The sequence below is a fragment of the Neophocaena asiaeorientalis genome, unplaced genomic scaffold, assembly GCF_003031525.2.
Source record: "Neophocaena asiaeorientalis asiaeorientalis breed wild unplaced genomic scaffold, Neophocaena_asiaeorientalis_V1.1 scaffold280, whole genome shotgun sequence".
Lineage (NCBI taxonomy): Eukaryota > Metazoa > Chordata > Mammalia > Artiodactyla > Phocoenidae > Neophocaena > Neophocaena asiaeorientalis.
In genome coordinates, this window is record NW_020185321.1 from 3,549,513 (window position 1) to 3,569,136 (window position 19,624).

The 19,624-nt window shown below is 52.2% G+C and overlaps 1 protein-coding gene across 1 annotated transcript in view; it reads right to left on the reverse strand.

Annotated features, from left to right (window-relative positions):
- The window catches only part of PEPD (peptidase D), a 120,477-nt gene that overhangs the window by 68,311 nt on the left and 32,542 nt on the right, over positions 1 to 19,624 (reverse strand). The window contains exons 7-9 of the mRNA XM_024734053.1: positions 17,036 to 17,080; positions 6,787 to 6,862; positions 5,838 to 5,884 (exon numbers count right to left, since the gene is read on the reverse strand). Of these exons, the coding sequence (XP_024589821.1) occupies positions 5,838 to 5,884; positions 6,787 to 6,862; positions 17,036 to 17,080 (168 nt within the window). The remainder of the gene's footprint in view (positions 1 to 5,837; positions 5,885 to 6,786; positions 6,863 to 17,035; positions 17,081 to 19,624) is intronic.

The following is a 19,624-nucleotide window of genomic DNA, read 5'->3' on the forward strand; positions in this document are numbered from 1 at the left end:
CTTGAGCTGAGCTGGGTCCTTGATGACTCATTTGTTCCATGCCCCCTCCTGGGAAGGCACAGCAGCGGGGCCTCTGAGGCCACGTTAACCTCTTACCTCCCAGGGTAAGGGGAAAGAAATAGAGAGGCTCCCTGGTTCAGGGCTCCTTTAAGGGTTATTAGACTTCGAGAAAAGCCGCCTACCCCCAAGCCACGTGACGGTGATTGTAAATGCCCGAGGTGCCCGCTGCCGACTCTGTCTGTACCTCGCCCTCACTCTGCACTGCTAAGGTGTGGAGGCAGAGCGGGCCCTGAGGGTACCTGGGGCAGACATGGGCCCTGCAAGGTGGGGAAGGGGCAGCGGCACCAAGCTCTGACAAGGCCAGGCAGGAAAGGGCAGCCCAGGGTGGAGGGTACAAGGTAAAACGCTTTTTCGTACTCACAACACTTCTGATAGCAAATATGTAGGTTTTAGTGGTATGTGCATGTGATGTGGGACATGTGTGTGTGTGGTATGTGGTGGGAGTGTGTGTGTGTGTGGTGTGTGGTATGAGTGGTGGGGAGTGTTTGTGTTTGTGTGTTTGTTTTGGGGAATGTGTGTGTGTGTGTGGTATGTGGTGGGAGTGGTGGGAGTGTGTGTGTGTGTGTGGTTTGGAGTGTATGTGTGTGGTGTGTGTGTGTGTGTGTGTGGTATGTGGTGTGAGTAGTGGGGGCTTGTCTGTAGGGGGGAGACCCCCACCCTGCAGCCCTGGGGAGAAGACCCTCAGGCCTGGTCCTGTCTCCCCGCCCCCAATCCGGGCCCAGTGGCCACACTGAACACACGGATTCCTGACTCGCTCCTTCCGGCCAAAGGGGAGAAAAAAGCAAGGCGACTCTGAGCACGGAGTAGCCCAGCCGTGCAGTTCAGCATTAACAAATGACTGAAAGTAGTGAGAGAGTGGCATGGACATATATACACTACCAAATGTAAAATCCAGAGCTAGTGGGAAGCAGCCGCATAGCACAGGGAGATCAGCTCGGTGCTCTGTGACCACCTGGAGGGGTGGGATAGGGAGGGTGGGAGGGAGGGAGACGCAAGAGGGAAGAGATATGGGAACATATGTTTATGTATAACTGATTCACTTTGTTATAAAGCAGAAACTAACACACCATGTAAAGCAATTATACTCCAATAAAGATGTTAAAAAAAAAATAACAAAGAAAACAGGAGACTCTTATTGTGGGCTGATGCCTGTGATGGAGCACAGGGAAACCCAGGCCTTGACAGGGGTCTCCAGATGCGGTCCGGTTGTCTGCCAAGAAGGACGCCAGCCGGGGGAGGAGGACAACGCCGTGTTGTCCCCTAGTATACCTCACAGACCTCTCTGCCTGTTAAATGACTCCCACACTCCCCACGGGAGCTGCCGAGAAAGGGCCCGAAATGCCCCGTTCACAGCTTGGAGAGAAAGAGAGCGTCATTTCAGTTAAGGTCCCAGACCGTCAAAAACATCAAGTTATTAATCTCCTTGTGGCAAATGTGAACTGGGACCTGCTTACACAGCCAATTGAGCATGCTCTAAATTAGTGTTTGCCGGTAATTGATTCAGCTGCCAGCCCCATGCCAGCCGGCTGTAAGCCGGTGACGCCACTAACATTAAGTAACACGAGGAGGTAAAATGCACCGCCTGGTTGGGCCTGCAGTCAGATGCCATTAGCACCCAATTTACCCAAACATTAACGTCTTATTGGTTTAACACAATTTACCACACCTCAATTGCAGAAACTGATTTTCATTTTCCCTGGAACCCTGCTCACAGGCACAGCACAGAGGAGGAGTCTTAATAAATACCACCAGCTGGCTTCCTTGTTTCTAACATGCCTTCCAGATTTTATGACAAACCTTTGATGATAAAACAAAAAGATGAGGCTTAGAACTGGGTCTCCTGGCCAGCGGCCCTTGTCTGCGTCTGAGTGCCGTTGTGCCGGTGGTATGCCCGCCTCCCAGAAAATCAGCCCCAATCTCCCCCCCACCCCCACCCCCAGGAGTCCCTGCCCTTCCTGCCCTGTGTCCCTCCGTGGGGCTGGAGCTGGCCATGCTCTCAGCAGAACGTCCGGAAGGTTCTAGGGATGCTCTTCTAAGCCAGGGGTCGGTGGCCTGCCCGGGAGTCGCTGCCCTGGACCTTCCTGGGCATCGGTCCAGCCTGTGTTAAAAGGAGGCCACACCTCCTGGGGAGCCCCCACCTGCTTTAGACATGATCTCATACTCCTACTTGGTTAAGAGAAGAATGCTGACGTTCACAGCGGGAGAGAAGACAGGAAAAAGTAGCTCAGGACATTTTCTTCTCTCTCCTGCCCATCCATCTAACCCGCCCACACGTATTTCCTGATACCAACTGTGGGGCAGACACTGCAGATTAACGAGATGGGGCCTTCGAGAGAAAGTTCCCAGGCTCCAAGGACACAGGCCACAAAACAGCATCCTAGGCTACCTGGGCAGTGACATGCCTGCGGGGACAGAGAAAGTGACGTCGGCCCCCTCACCACTACAGACGCCCCCGGGCTCAGGCTGGCACTGGCAGTGGGTGGTGCCCTCCTCAAATCTGGCCAGGGACACCTCAATGTCCCGGGAGGACCATCTTCCCACTGTCTCCAGGGGGTGACACCATCTGCCTCCCAGGGTCACCCCTCCTACCTGCCCTTTGGGAACAGACTCTGTCTCTTGTCCTCATCATCTCTGCTTCAGCTTTTAAAACCCCTCCCCACACTCCACCCCGGGAACCCCCCTGCTCTCAGGTCTCAGGGACCCAGAGATCAGATGGCCCCCCTGCCGGGCTGAGGGTGCGAGGGTAGCCACTGCTTCCCGCCTGTACCCCCTACGGCCAGCCGCAGGGTGGGCATGACGCATAGTAGGTGCACCACAGGGCACACACCTGGCACGTTGAGCTGGATTAATGCCACTCAGCACCCTCAGGGCGGCTGCTTCTGGCCCAGAGCCTCGGGATCATTTCTCCGAGGGCCGCCCCTGGTCCACAGAGGAGGCAGCAGTGGGGCCAACCCGGGGCGCAGGGTGGAGCGGAAGGCTGAGCCATTTGCAGACAAAGGTAAGATCTCCCCGGAGCTCAGCTCAACAAGAGGGTCTCCTCCAAACAACAGCCAACCGCAACGTGTAGACCCCGAATCCCAACTCATACAAACCAGTTCTAAGAAGATAGTTTCAGACAACATAAACTAGACATTTATAACATTAAGGATTCCTGTTAACTTACTTAGATGTGATAAGGACACAGCGGTTACATGAAAAGGAAAACCCTACCGTCATCCACTGAGACACCCACTGACGTATTTACAGGTAAAATGACACAATGTCTGGGGTTTGGTTTTAAATACTCCAGGAAAACAAAACGAAACAGAAAACCCTGATGGGGACTTCGACGTTCATTATACTCTTTGACGTGCGGGTGGGGGGTATTTGAAATTCGTTATTAAAAGAAAAAAAAAGACCTCTGTTACCTTGGGTTGGGAAGTAGGGAGCTGGGGGAGGTATGCTGAGTGACCAGCCCCTGGCCCAGAACTCACACCCAGGTTCCTCTGGCTCTGGGACACGGAGGACGGCTCAGGCCCCTGCCAGGAGCCACCCACCCAGGTTGATCTGGCTCTGGGACACGGAGGACGGCTCAGGCCCCTGCCAGGAGCCACCTTCGGAGCTGGACTCCCCGCAGTTTCGGGCACAATGCAGCAGTCAGCGTGGCTCCACACTGGAGCAAGCGAGTCCCGCTCCAATCTCTCGGTCGTTTTATTTGAAGCACCAGCTGTCGGTCACTACGGGCCAATTCAGCTGGGAACAGGTTTCTGGGCCAGTGCCAATCTGAGGGACCCACTGCCCAGCCCACCTCCCTGGCAGCCCCGCAGAACTCCTCCTGTCCCAGGTTGGGGGTGGGGGCAAGGACCCGGGAATCCCAGAGCACGGAGGCAAGAGCTAGAGGGCTCTGCCCCTTCCCCCGTCCTCCTTGAGCTGAGCTGGGTCCTTGATGACTCATTTGTTCCATGCCCCCTCCTGGGAAGGCACAGCAGCGGGGCCTCTGAGGCCACGTTAACCTCTTACCTCCCAGGGTAAGGGGAAAGAAATAGAGAGGCTCCCTGGTTCAGGGCTCCTTTAAGGGTTATTAGACTTCGAGAAAAGCCGCCTACCCCCAAGCCACGTGACGGTGATTGTAAATGCCCGAGGTGCCCGCTGCCGACTCTGTCTGTACCTCGCTCTCACTCTGCACTGCTAAGGTGTGGAGGCAGAGCGGGCCCTGAGGGTACCTGGGGCAGACATGGGCCCTGCAAGGTGGGGAAGGGGCAGCGGCACCAAGCTCTGACAAGGCCAGGCAGGAAAGGGCAGCCCAGGGTGGAGGGTACAAGGTAAAACGCTTTTTCGTACTCACAACACTTCTGATAGCAAATATGTAGGTTTTCCACACTAAGCAATTGTCCACTTCTCTGTGGACACCTTCTGACACTAACTAACTGCCACAGTCAGTGCGGACCCCACAGGCTAAGTGCTCAGTCCCACGAAACTGCCCCCTCTTCAGGCACCAACCACAAGCCCAGGCCTCCTTTACCTCTGACCCATCGGCCTTAAATCAGGGGTTCCCACAAAACCTAGCCTTGGGTTTCATAATTCGCTAGAACGGCTCGCAGAACTCAGGAGAGTGCTTTACTTACTGATATCACTTTATTAGGAAGAATACAACTCAGGAAGAGCCAAATGGAAGAGAGGCAGAGGGCAAGGTGTGGGGGAGGGGCGTGGAGCTGCCAAACCCTCTCCAGGGATGCCAGCCTCCCAGCACCTCCACGTGTTCACCAACCTAAGCGCTTTCCAAACCCTTCGGTTTAGGGCTTATGCAAGTGCCATTACCTCCTTAGATACAGGATTGATTAAATCACTGGTCAGAACTCAATCTCCATCTCTAGTCCCTCTCTTCTCCCAGGAGGTCGGGGCCTCCGAGAGGCCCTCATTTGCATAAACTCAAGTGCGGTGGAAAGGGGCTTATTATAAAGAACAACAGATGCTCCTCTCTATCGGGGAATTTCAAAGGTTTTACAAGCTCCGTGCCAGGAACTGGGGGCAGAGACCAAATACACAGTTCCTATTATGTCACAGGGGGAGAACCGGCAGCTTCGGTGTCTTCTCCCCACAGGGGCTCCCACGCGGTGCAGTCACTGGTGACAGTCGGGAATGGGGGCTTCCTGCCCTGGGAGGTGGCCGGGAGGGGAGCCACTGGGGCAGTTTGGGTCTGACCCCAGGGCTTCTTCACGCTGTGGGCAACAGCACGCTAACTGACCCCTGGGTCCTGGAGCGGGGCTGAAGAGCTGGCCAGGCCACACCCAGCACAGCAGGGCAGCCGTGGGAAGGCCCCGGGTGGCAACAGGCTCCCTGCAGCCTAACTGGAGCTGCAGGATGATGGAGCTCTCCGGAATGCTTTATGAGCCACTTAACCAACCCGCAACCCGGTCGTCCGAGCACAGCAGACATAACGGCAGTGTTTACACATAAAAATGGCAAAGCTGTTTTACTAGCGGCTTTCAGAGTCTCAATAGCAGCTATTTGGTAGCTTCCTGCAAATTGCAGCAACAAAGTCCACGAGTGGAATGATGGGGCACTTAACCACCCTGAAAAGTAATCAAAGACCATTACCGTCCAGCACTCTGCCAAGAGCCAGGGAGGTGGCCACAGTCGGAAGAAAAATCCTCTTTGCCCACGACGCCGAAGCCCTACTCCTAATCCCCGCTCAACCTGTGTGCCAGGCTGCCGCGTCTCATCTGTTACTTGCTCGGCGAACGTAAATTACTGTTTTTTACATTTTAATCTTTACCCAGAGAAACACAACAGCTTACCTTTCCATCTCATATTCTTTCATTCCCACTTTTACAGCCTTCATTACCTGGAGGATGGATATTAAGCAAAGACATTTGTATTAAGGAGATAAGTAACACCACCTTATAAATAATGTATTTTTTCAAAAGAATCTCTTCTTTAAGAAAAAAAAAAGAATGATACGTGCACACAGTGGTGCAGAACTGTGACAAATCAGAACTTTTTTAAAGCTCCAAAGTCATATAGTTTATTTAAACCGCTCCGGAGCACTTCCGTTCAGAAGTCGATAAACACCTTGGGAGGCAAGTGAAGATTTAGCCAAGATGTGTTTGGTGAATACTTAATGCTCAGAAGCCTATGACAACTATCCTAAGAGGTTTCCTTCCTTATAAAACACAGAGAAAATGAACTCGGAGAAGAGACTGTGTTGCCCCCAATGACCCCCATCTGTCTCCTGACACAACACTGCAATGTCAGTAAGCAGGTACTGGGCTATCCCAGTGGCCTGGACCCATTTCAAAAAATAAACTTCCTTATTTGCTTCTGCTCCTCAGGTAAAGTGGGAAGGTTTGGGAAAGAACCAAGTGAGGGTGTTTTCAAAAACTGGGTGATAGTAATAAACGTGCTTGAATCTTGGTTAAGGACCACAGATTCTTTCAAAGGAACTGGGACTGCCAGAATGCGAGGAGGGAAAGCTCTACTGTCCCGGAAGTCGGGACTTCTTGCTGGGAAGTTCCCTGAGGGTGGGTACCTTACGGTGAGGACAGGCCCTCCCTGCCCTGTCCCCACTGGGGAACAGTAAACAGCCAGCACTGTATCTCGGGTCTGCAGTGACACTTCCTGCCTGCTGGGGACCAGCGCCCCCCCAAGACCGTCCACCTGGACACCGCCGTCTTGCCCCACACAGAGCAATGCTGCTTCCCCAGCCCACCCAGAACGGCAGGTCCAGTGAGCCAGCGCCCAGCTTACCTCCTGGTGGGCCTCGCTGGAAATTTTATTGGTGTAGCGCAAAACCTCCAGCTCCATGTCTGTCTTGAAGACCCGGCTGCAGAAAGGAGAAAAACGAAGCAGCAAGTCAGCGACTTCCAGCAGGAGCTGGCAGACCCTTCCAGGGAAACCTCCACACCCTGCACAGCCTGAAGGAGCCCAGGGCTGCAGATGGGCCACCTGGGCATAGGATGGGGGCAGGATGGGCCACCAAGCCACGGGAGTGATGAGCTACACTAAGCATGGCCCATCCCAACCCAACGCCAGCCTCAGGAGTGCAGGCTGTTTCCAGTTACAAGATCGGGAAGGCGCTGTGGGTGGCAGAAACCCAGATTCTGTAGCCGGACACACGGTGCTTCACTGAGACTCAGTTTCCTCATCCATTAAATGGGGATACAATCTACATGGCAAGGCTGTTGGACCTCAATCTTAAGTGTGCTGACTCCCAGGCCTCTGCCCAGATGGCTGAAGAGTTCTCCATTTCCCCCCACCACACCCACCTGTCCAGGCAGCCTTGGAAAACCATGTGACTCAGGCCCCCTGCGTGAGATAGGGTCAAGCTGGGAATGGGGACGGGGCGGTGCAACCAACAGACCCTGCCATCCTTTCAAGGCTCAGCTGTACCTCCTGCCAGCTGGACTCCAGGGGCGTACTGGGGTCCTCACAATAAGCTCATGTTAATTTGCCCAAAATTGGTCAGGTTTCTGGTCCTTGCAATCAATCTCAACCCCAAGTAAGCCTCCCGTAGAGAAGCTAAATAAATATTCTTTTTCTACTTCTACCCATTTCAAATAAGCACCTCCAGCTCACGGCATTTAAGTGGCAGTGGGCCCAGTCCTTAAGCGCATGGAATCCTCAGCGCATCCCTCATGGCCGACTGCTCCCTTTATGAAGGTGACCTGCCTTCACCAAAGCCCCCTCAAGACTGGCAAAGCGGAGTGTCATGATGGCAGATTAGCGCCTGCCCCTCCGTCCACAGCGCACCCCTCGTCCAGCCACTGTCCACCTCTGAGGCCTGACGGTCCTGAGCCAGCCTCAGCCGAGGCGTCTGAGGATGGCAGGGAAGGCGCTCCCACCTGCACCATAGGCAGCTACTGACCTGTGCTGTCTCCACGATGCCCACGTAGGACAGCCAGCCATTCGTCGCTGGGAGGGGAGGAAGGCATCGTACAGCACAGGGACACCTTCCAGGGGATGTAGGAAAGACAAACCCCCAATCCACTGAGCCTTCCTCCAGATGAACATGCCTTCTTTTTTCTGGGGCAGACCCTGAAGCCTAAATTTGCTCTTTACCATCATAAAGGTGCTCTGGCTCCACCTCGGGGCGCTGGGAGCAGTCCTACCCACGGGAACAGAAAGCTGGTTCCCGCGCCCCGGAGGGTGTGGTCCAAATCCACTCACAGATAACCTAGCGGCCCCTGATGCTTCCTTCCTGCCCTGCTCGGCACCAGCCCGAGGATCTGTGAGCTGGGAGCGGGTCTCTCTATTCTCCGACGCAGTGACGGTGACGACCAGAGTGACAACACAGGTGGGAACCAGGCCCAGGCTACAACCGCCTCTGACCCCCTGCCTCTCTCTTCAGCCTAGAGCCCTGCTCCAGCCCTCTAGCCACCACTCCAGCCAACACTTTAGACCCCCTAGGACTTGTGCCCTTCGATCCACACAGGCTCGGCCGAACGCCCGCAAGGGATGAACCAAAGCCCAGGCCTGTGTGTGCAGGACACGAGGGCTGAGGGGGAAAGCACTCAGCTGGGCGGACGGCACAGCAAGCTGCCACCTGCCTCCACACACCTCAGCTCTGCCGGGAGTCACAGGGGGAGCATGCAGGCTCCTCTCAACTTCCTCCACCTCGGGGCCCTCCCAGGGCTCCTTGTCACATGAACGAAGTCATCCCCTACTTCCTGGAGAACACAGAAGGCAGCAGGTGGGCGTACTCTCACCTCTTGTCCAAACTCCCAAGCCTTCCCCACCCCCATCCTCCCCTCTCTCCCCGCCTACAAGGGAAGGGGTGCCCTCTTGTCAGTGAGGCTCAGCCCCCCAACACACACACATGGGCTCAGATCCCAGCCCCCAGGCGCCTCTGTGCACCTACCGCTCTTACTGGAAGCTCCATGACCACTCACCTCCCCATCCAGCCAAGCTTTCCCCCCACCACCCAGCCACGCTTCCAGAAAGGACACCCTGACAGTCCTTGCCTCCGGAGAGGAGGGAGAGCAGCTTTTACGAACCTCCTCCCCATCTTCTCACTAACCCTCTCCCCTCCCCTCTTCTCCCTTCAGCCCCTGCCACTCTGCCAGCACTGCCTCACCAACAACCCCCAGGGTGCCAAACCCAGAGGCATTCCGTGACCTCCCGCGACGCCTGCCTCTGCTGGCATGTGCTTGGCTGCTTCCCTCCTCCAGCTCTGACGGGCCCTCCCCTCCCTGCCCCCCAGCCTTGCCGCTGCACCTGCCCCCAAAGCCCCAGCTCCGGCACAGGTCTCTCAGCTGCGTCCCACCTGCAGGACCCCCCCAGGCACCTCCAGCTCATCAGGACAGAGACTCCCACCCTTCTGCAGGCTCCCATCTCCAGCCACACCTCCCCACCTCCCACTGCTTAATGCAGACACCTGGGCACCTCCCTCTCACCCGTCCATCACTCCCACATCCAACCAACGACCAAGGGCGGCAATTCCACCTCCACAACCTCTCACGCCTCCCCTTTCTCTCTCTCCGTCCAGACCCCACTCTCTCCAGCCCTCTCCTGGCTCTTCTGGCCTCCAGCCCTGTCTGCTCCCCAACCACAGCTGGGGATCTTCGGGCAATGCAAATCAGACCAGGCTTTCCCTGGCTTCAAATCTTTAGTAGCCTCTAGATGTCGTCCAGATGAAGTTAAAACTCTATCCAGCGACCAGGAGGCTCTCTAGGCCACACCCTGCCTGTCTCCACCACGTACCCCCTCACCCCCGACAGAGACGCCTCTGCCTGGAACCGGCTCCTGCACATTCACCCTCTAGCCCCTTTCTCAGAAAGCGGGGAGGGGCTCCCTCCAGCCCCCTACCAGGCTAAATCCCTCCCTCTATTCCCTGGGCAGTCTATGTGAATCCTCAGTAAGCTATCACGCTTGTAATTTCCTTTTCATTTAAGTCTCCCCCTAAAAGCCCACAGCCCTGTGGGGCAGCATCCCAGGGCTAGAACAGTGCCTGGCCCAGAGCAGACACACTGTAACTACGGGTTAGGAACAGTGCCTGGGCATTGCAGCAAAGCTGGAAAACACCTTACTTCCAACCAGGAGACAGAATGGTTCATCTCGAAAAGAAAAGGAGGCCTCCTCCACCCGCCCTCCCTGGGCTGTTCACCAGGTCATCGTGGGATGTCGCACAGCCTGGCAGGCCCCGGTCAGGACAGGGCGTGGGGAACAGCCTCCCCAGGCCTCAGCAGTCCAAACTCCCACCACCACTGCCTCACCCCCAGCCACAAAGGCAGGAAGAGGCAGTCCCAGCCTCAGAAGCCCACTCCACAGGCTCTCCACTCGCCTCCTCCCTGCCCCATAGGCACCCTCAGTCTTGAAAAGAGCCGGGAAAAAGACTCCATCAGCCCAAGGAGAGAGGATTCTCGGAGCCCAGACCATGCTCCCTGCCTATCAGAGATGATAAAGCATGTTGAGCCACCGAGGCCCAGAGTCCTGCTTTCTTTCCGAATTTCACTTTGGGGAAGATGACAAACTAGGCCTCTAGCTGGTTGCCTCAGAACTTATTTTTTTTAGTCATGTTAAAAAAAAAAAGAAGAAAAAAATCAAACTGAACCAGGGCAAAGGCAGTTCTCCAGTGAAGCCGGCCTGGCTGAGCACTAGCCTGGCCCAGTTGAATCCAAGCCTTAAGGGCCCTGAAAGTAAAGGCTGCTGTGTGCCGGCTCACCCAACCGTCCACAGGGCACTCTGGTGCTGAAGTCTCGCCCCGGTGCCAGGCGTTCCCGCCTGGCCCCGTTATCTCCACAACACAAGCACCAGAAACTGTTTTTAAGATCACGGCACAAAACAGTAAGACTTTCCGGCATTCTGCACAGTTTCTCCTCATCTGCAGGAAGAATTCACCGCCCTGAATCTGAGGAGGCTATTTCCTTTACTCCCCAGCACAAAAAGGCAAGGTAGGGGGATTCTGCTGCGGTGCAGCCTCTGTAGGCCCAGTCGCCTTGGAGTGAGGGATTCTGAGCATCACACTCAGCCCCCGCCTTGTCCAGCCCAAGGACATGTGGGGTGGTGGTTAGAAATATCATCTGCAAGGCCTCTATCCCCAGGGGAGGATGAAGGTCACCTCCTCCAGGAAGCATGAGAGGACCAAGGCTCAGGACAGGACAGCACTGATGCCACTGAAGACATCTGCGCAGGATTCGCCAGGTGGTGCAGTGGTTAAGAAGCCACCTGTCCACGCAGGGGACACGGGTTTGAGCCCTCGTCTGGGAAGCAGCTAAGCCCACGAGCCACAACTACTGGGCCCACGTGCCACAATGACTGAAGCCTGCCCGCCTAGAGCCCATGCTCTGCAACAAGAGAAGCAACCACAACGAGAAGCCCCTGCACCGCAACGAAGAGTAGCCTCTGCTCGCCACAACTAGAGAAAGCCCGTGCGCAGCAACAAAGACCCAAAACAGCCAAAACTAAAAATTAATTAAAAAAAAAAAGACATCTGGGCAGAAGGCAACTCAGGCTCTTCCGGCAGCAAGAGGAGGTGCCCGACGTGTGCAGGAGATGAAGGCACTGAGGCAGGGTCCCCAGCTCATGGCCAGGCCTGTGAGCATCACCACATCAAGGGGGCTGCTCAGGGAGAAAGGCAGCACCACGGGCAGGGGGGCGGGGCTGAAGGCACAGAGTCCCCTGCTACTGGCCTGAAATGACAAAGACTGGACCAAGCTGAGATTCATGTGTGCAATCTTTTTCTTCCTTAAAGAGTCACAGGTCACAAAACTGCCTCTGGGCATTAAATGAAGGATTAAGGCATCAATTAAGTGAGGTCTGAATGCTCCACTGATTAAAGTAAGTAGCAAGACAGGATGAAGTATTTCCAGAATCCGTCTCTAAGCATCAAAGTGCCACAGTGTTGCACAAAACCCATCTGAAGGGACAGGAATTCCATCTCTCCCGGAGATGAATGTGCAGGGGCTTCTGCGGGAGAGGAGTGCGGGAATCCATACCGCATGACCCCCATGGCCATTCCTTCCCTACCCTGCGAGCCAGGGATTCAAAGGGTAAAATCCCAGCACAACAGGAGGGACAGAAAGGAAAGAGCTGGCTGGAATTACATATCCTCAGGAAGCTGAATCCATAAGTCCTCTCAGAGAAACCAGGGCCAGGAAGAAAACGGTGGTTCAGCCCGTGGTAAGCTGAGTGTGCCTGAGACCTGACCGGGGCCAGGCAGTCGTGAGCCACGTGCAGGGAGAGCTGGGACCAGGGCCTGACTGTTCCCACATCCTGGGTCCAGCCTCCCGGTGCACAGTAAGCCAGGTTCTCCCCACTACTCTCAGGTCCCCACTTTCCACTTGGCTTTCTCGTTGACTTAGGGTTAAATGCCTATTCACCGGGAGACAAAGACAGCAAGCCTACTGGAATACTTTTCATATACACACCAAGCATCAGTCATCATCTAGGTACCTTTTCTAATTTGGGACACATTACCCAGGATGCAGGATCCTGGTGCGTGTCTGCCCCAGATCATCCACCCCTCACCGTCTCCCGTGCACAGAAAGGCAGGGGAACAGAAATAGACAGCTTACCTCGCTGCCTGAGGAATACACGCAGGCCACCTCCGCTCCGTGTAATTAACAGCTCTAACACTGGCATGACACCGACTCAAGTTAACACGGCCTCACTTAAAATCCGAGAAGGCGCGTGGCCAACGGCTGACATGCTTGCTTTTCTGTGATGCTTCCAGAGGTGCTTAACTGAAATCCACAGTGCCAAGCTATTAGACAGCACAGAAGTATCTCCTTTTATTTCCTACCCCACCTTCAGATCAATTTAATCATCTGCTGAACGGGAATGCAGAACCACAGACTAAATTATGGAAGTGAGAGACGCCTGCTCTTATTAAGTTTCAACTTTTGACCTCCACGTTCAAACTGCAAGACCTAGCACAAGAAAAGCAATGATCAGCTATGATCTCATGTTTGTGGGGAAGGAGAGTACGATTATAGAGGAATTTACAGAAAATCAAAAAGGTACCGCTTGAGAGAACGGAAAACAATAAAGCCGTCACCGAAAGGAAATGAATGACACCCAAACACAAATGAGAAGTGAAGCTCCCCCTGTGCTGGGAGAGGCTGCCTGTTGCCTCCTAATCAGACAGGCTCTGGGAAGGATCCCAAATCCTCAGCTCAGCCGCTACCTGGGAGCTGGGGTACATGTGGGTGGCAGGGCGCCGCGCTGGGGGAGGCTTGGCTGCACGTCCCCAGGCCCTCCACCCCACCACACCCTGGCTTCCACAAGATCTTTTCTGTGGGTTCTGAGCAGGTCGGATGGCCAAGAATGAACCGAGAGAGAGGCTGACACGCAGGCAGCACCCCCCACTCCTCAGGGTACTCCTCAGAGCCACATGGGGCAGCGTCAGAGCCTGGAACCATCGGCCTGGGCTCAGCCCCTGGCTTTTTCTTGGTCAAATCACTTTCCTGTGCCTCCGTGTGCTCACCTGTAGCATGGGGATAGTCAGAGTCCTACCTTATAACATAAATAAAATACCTCTTTAAATAAGGTGACGGGTGCCAAGTGCTTAGCACAGCACCTTGCATAAAGGAAGTCCCAAAAGGTGACGGCGTGATTACTAGGATGTGTTGCCACTTGACTTTTGCTCTCACCCAATCCTTGAGCCATCCACCAAGGGAGACCACGTCCACTCTGCAGGTGTGGAAACTGAGGCTTGGTGTTATACACTGAACACTGTGTTGCCCCCAAATTCACAGGCTGACACCTATCCCCAGCGTGCTAGTATTTGGAGGCAGGATCTTTGCGGGGTGCTTAGGTCATGAGGGTGGAACCCTCGTGAATGGGATTGGTACCCTTATAAAAGAGACCCTAGAGAATTCCCTCGCCCCTTCCGCCATCTGAGGACACAGAAAGAAGACGGCCGTCTATGAACCAGAAAGTGGGTCCTCACCTTGGCCTTGGACCTCCCAGCCTCCAGAACTGTGAGAAATGAATTTCTGCTGCTCATAAGCCACCCGCTCTATGGTAACTGTTAGGCAGCTGAATCTTCACGTCCGTGCTGTGAGTTAGGCATTACTACGTCCCCATTTTATAGATGAAGAAGCTGAGAAGTTAAGTGACTTCCTGAGGTGGGTGGGCTGGGGTGAGAGTTTGGATATGCCCAACTGGATAGTTTTTCCATTACCCCAGGTAACTTCTCTCCACGGGCCGAGAGGGGGGCGTTGGAAAAAGCATCCAGGACAGGGGCCCAAAGATACATCAATGAGCCATAATTTAATACCATGGAAACCCAGTCTCTCCTGTAAATGAGGGGCCTGCCCGCCATTCCACCCAGAATCCTTCCTTCAGTTACCAGAGGAGGGTGATGACGGTGACTCACATGGCTCCCACCGAGAATGACTGCAGTCACTACAGAGGCCAGAACACACGCTGCTAAAACATACCCCTGAGGCAGTAAGGACAATGTGACATTTCTAAAATAGTTCCACTGCCATCAAATGCCAAAGAAGTCCTTTCTGCTGCTGGCTTTAATAAAACTGGGAAGTATCTTATTAACGCAGCATCTACCTCAGAGCCTTGGAAATGTCACCAGAATTAAAGCGTGCTCGTCCCAAAGTGACGAACTAACGACTCGTCCCTCAGGAGATGCTGGGGTGCACAACCCAGCCCTGGTCTCCAAAGCACTCAGAATGTAAGCGGCCACAAGGGATGCCACATCTGGGACATAGGTGGACGCGGTCCCTGAGTATCCAGGGTTTATTCTTCTGCCAACTGGGGGCTACGGAAGGGCCAGGCATTCGTTACTTCATCAAAACAAGAAGAGGTGGCTGTGAACTGGAAGGACACAAGCCCCCATGCTCACAGTGTGCGGCCAGGATGGGCACCGGGCCAGGGCTGCCGACAGAGCTGCTGGCCCGCCCACCCTCCAGCTCTCGCAAGGGTCAGTATCGATGCCTGTCGACAGCCCTCAGATCTTCGCCTCTGGCCCAGCCTCTCTCCCGCCGGCACCTGCCTCAAACTCAACACACCACGGCAGTCCCTCACCTGCCAAAGCACCTGCCCCATCTTGGTGACATACCACCCAGCTGTTCAGGACAAAACCCCAGAGTCACATTCAACTCCACCCCACTCAGGCGTCAAGGCCGGTTCCTCCCAGGAGCGTTCCCCTTGACTGCCCCTTACTCTCAACTCCGTCACCTACCTCTCCACGGCCACCTGGACCCTGCAGCAGCCTCCTAACTGGCAGCCTGCTCCCACTCCTGCCCCGCAGCTTTAAAAAACGCTAACCTGGGCTTCCCTGGTGGCTCAGTGGTTAAGAATCTGCCTGCCAATGCAGGCGACATGGGTTCAAGCCCTGGCCCTGGAAGATCCCACATGCCGTGGAGCAACTAAGCCCACGCGCCACAACTACTGAACCCACATGCCACAACTAGTGAAGCCCATGCGCCTAGAGCCCATACTCCACAAGAGAAGCCACAACAATGAGAAGCCCACGCACCACAACGAAGAGTAGCCCCCGCTTTCCACAACTAGAGAAAGCCCGCGCGCAGCAACGAAGACCCAACAAAGCCAAACATTTTTAAAAAACAAAAAACAACAACAAAAAAGCAAACCTGATCCTACCATTCTCCTGCCTAAATCCTTGAAGGTTTCCCCTGGTTCCCATTTCTCTCAAGACAAAGTCCAGGCAGACCCACGGCCCACCCGGCCCCTGCCCGTCTCTCTAACCAACCTCAGGGGCCACTTCCGCAGTGTGTGGCTCTAGTCTGGCCACACAAAGCCGCCAACCTTTCTTGTCTCCAGCCTTTGAACAAGTGGCCCCTTGGCCTGGATCGCACTTTCCTTCTCCCCACTCTGTGCTTCCCCCAAACTCAACGGCTGACTCATCCTCGTCCTCAGGCCACAGTGTTCCCAAGTGCTTCAAGACAGGTGAGCAAGGTCTCCCAACTAGACAGGGAACCTGACGCATGGCCTTAGGATCAGATGTGAGGAGTCCACACGCCTCCCAGTCAGGGGATGACACAACCAAAGCCCTGCCTCTCCTCTCTCCTACATTCAGAATAAGTGCAGCCATACAACAAATAAAACACGTTTTAGTGCTATAAAAGAGCAACTCGAGGACTTCCCTGGTGGTGCAGTGGTTAAGAATACGCCTGCCAATGCAGGGAACACGGGTTCGAGCCCTGGTCCGGGAAGATCCCACATGCTGCAGAGCAACTAAGCCCGTGCACCACAACTACTGAGCCTGCACTCTAGAGCCCGCGAGCCACAACTACTGAGCCCACGTGCCACAACTACTGAAGCCCGCGCACCTAGAGCCTGTGCTCTGCAATAAGAGAAGCCGCCACAACGAGGAGCCCGCACACCGCAACGAAGAGTAGCCCCCACTCGCCACAACTAGACAAGCCCGTGCGCAGCAACGAAGACCCAACGCAGACAAAAATAAATCAATAAAATAAATAAATTTTATAAATAAACAAGTTTAAAAAACCCAAACAACTCGATGGCTTAGGAAGAAAACTGGCAGCACATCGGTGGAGGGTCTCTTCAAGGGCCCACAGAGGCAATGCCCAACTGGAGGCACCTTGCCCTGCTGTGAACCAGCAGAAAACACACTGCAGGTAGGGCTATCAGTGCCAGCAGAAGAAGAGAGCAGGCAACATAAGACACGTAAAAAGGATGCCAACTAGTCAAGACGTATGCATGACATGAGGAAAACATGTTTACCTTTCTGGTAATAGGATCACGTATGATGTTTATTTTTATTCTCTTTCACTATCTACTTTAACTGAGCTATATACGTTTGGCTCATTTATGGTAAGATTTCTTTTAAAAACTCCTAAAGAAAAAGAGACATTTAATTGACATTCGAGTGACGTGTGCCCTTTTGGAAAAACAGACCAACTGACGAACAAAAAAATACAAAACAGAAGAGGCTGAGAGAAGAGTTCTAGGGACCAGCTTGTCTGAGGGGCTCTCTGAGATGGAGTGGGCGGGAACAGCAGGGTCTCTCACCTTCCTGGGCTGAGCTCAACAAACAGCCACAAGCCATACTCACCATTCCACAATCTCCGGATGAAGAATGGTGTTGCTGACATTGAACCTACAGAAAGAAAACAAGTCAAGTCCATTAGTTCAACGGTCTATCATCTCCCAGCAAGAAATACTTCATTCAAGACACACCAAGAGAAAGCCTGACCAAGAGAACTTTAACTTCATGACTCCCTGGCCAACAGAAGGCCTGCTGCTGCTCGCGTCCTGCAGCAGACTTGGCGGTCCAGGCCACGTCCTCCAAGTGTAGTCAGTTGGAGAACAAGCTGCTTGGCTGCAAAACGTCATCCTCCACCCTCGCTAGGCAGACAGCATAGCCTCTTCCATCAAGTGTACCAACACATACATAATAGGAGTCCCAGAAGAAAAGGAGAGAGCTAATGGGGCAGAAGAATATTTGAAAATATAATGGCCAGAGACTTTGCCGATTTAATGAAAAACATCAGTGTAAACATCCATAAAGCTCAATGAACTCCAAGTGGGATAAACTCAAAAGAGATCCACACCCAGACACATAATCAAACTGTCAAAAGGAAACCTTAAAAGCAGTAAGAGAAAATCAATTCATCACATGCAAAGGATCTTCAGTAAGATTAATGGCTGATTTCTCCTCACAAACTACAGAGGCCAGAAGGCAGAATACGGGATGACATATTCCAATTGCTAAAAGAAAAACATCTGTCAACGAAGATTCCATATCCAGCAAAGCTATGCTTCATAAATGAAAGAGAAATTAAAACAGTACCAGATAAACAAAAACTGAGAGAATTCATCACTAGAAGACCTAGCTTATAAGAAATACTAAAAGGAATCTTTCAGACTATAGTGAAAGGAGTTTCTAGAGAGTAACTAGGATCCATATAAGGAGAAAAAGGGCACTGGTAAAGGTAATTACATAGGCAAGTACGGAAACAGTGTAAATGTATTCTTTGTTTGTAAGTCCTATCTGATTTAAAAGATAACTGCATAAAGCAATAATTATAATTATAAACCTGTGTAGGTCACTGCGAAATGTATAAAGACGCAATCTGTATGCAATAACAGCACAAAGGAAGGGAGCATAATTTTTGTGTACTATTGAAATCAACTGATATTAATGCGAACTAGATTATTACAAGTTTAAGAAGTCATTTGTAATTCTCTGGGTAACCACTAAGAAAACTAAAATATACAGAAAATGAAATAAAAGAGGAATCAAAACTGTATACTGCAAAAAAGTCAATTAAACACAAAAGAAGGGAGTAATGGAGAAACTGAGGAACAAAAACAATATATGACACAGAAACTAATAACAAAATGGCAGAAAAAAGGTCTTCCTTATCAGTAATTACGTTAGATGCAAATGGATTAAATTTTCCAATTAAAAGATAAGGATTGGGCTTCCCTGGTGGCGCGGTGGTTGAGAGTCTGCCTGCCAACGCAGGGGACACGGGTTCGTGCCCTGGTCCGGGAAGATCCCACGTGCCGCGGAGTGGCTGGGCCTGTGAGCCATGGCCGCTGGGCCTGCGCATCCGGAGCCTGTGCTCCGCAACGGGAGAGGCCACAGTGGTGAGAGGCCTGCGTACCGCAAAAAAAAAAAAGAGAGACACTTTAGACTCAAAGACACAAGATGAAAGTGAAAGGATGGGAAAAGATATATTATGCAAACAGAAACCAATATATCCATAGACTGGAATATTTCTCAGCCATAAAAATGACCAAAGTATTGATTCATGCTACAACATGGATGAATTTTGAAAACACAGTTAGTGAATGAAGCCACATATAAAAGGCCACATACTGCATGACTCCATTTATATCAAATGCTAAAGTAGGCAAATCCATAGACAGAAAATAGATTAGTGGTGGCCAAGGGAATGACTGCTAATGGGTACAGGGTTTCTTCTTGGGTGATGAAAATATTCTAAAATTGATTGTGATGATGACTGCACAAACCTATAGACATACAAAAAGGCATTTTAGTTGTACAGTTTAAGTGGGTCAGTTGTATAAGGTATGTGAATTATATTCTGACAAAGCTGTTTTTAAAAACTTACTGAATTATACACATAAATGAATTTTATTGTATATAAATTTTATTCTAATAAAATTGATTTATAAAAATTGACAGAAATGAGAAACAGATAAATCGACAAGCATAGCTTCAGGTTTTCACATACCTCTTCTGATGACAGAACAAGCAAACAGAGAAATCAGTAAAGTTGCAGAAGATACAAACAATACAATTAACCGACCTAATTTCATTGACATATACAGAACACTACAGCCAACAACTGCAGACTACGTGCTCTCTAAGTATACATGAAACACTTATCATGAAACAATATCATATGTTGGAAGTTTCAACAAATTTCAAAGGGTTGAAATACAGAGAATATTCATTGATTACAGTAGAATTAAACTAGAAATCAGTAACAGAAAAATATAAAATCCAAAATTGTTTGGGAATTAAGCAATAAACTTCTAAATACCTACAGTTCAAAGAAGAGAAAATAATAAAATCAGAAAATAAAACATGAAATACCGTAACTGGTGAAATGCCGCTAAAGCAGTGCTTAGAGGAAAATTTATAGCTCTAAATGTAAGCAGTAGGAAA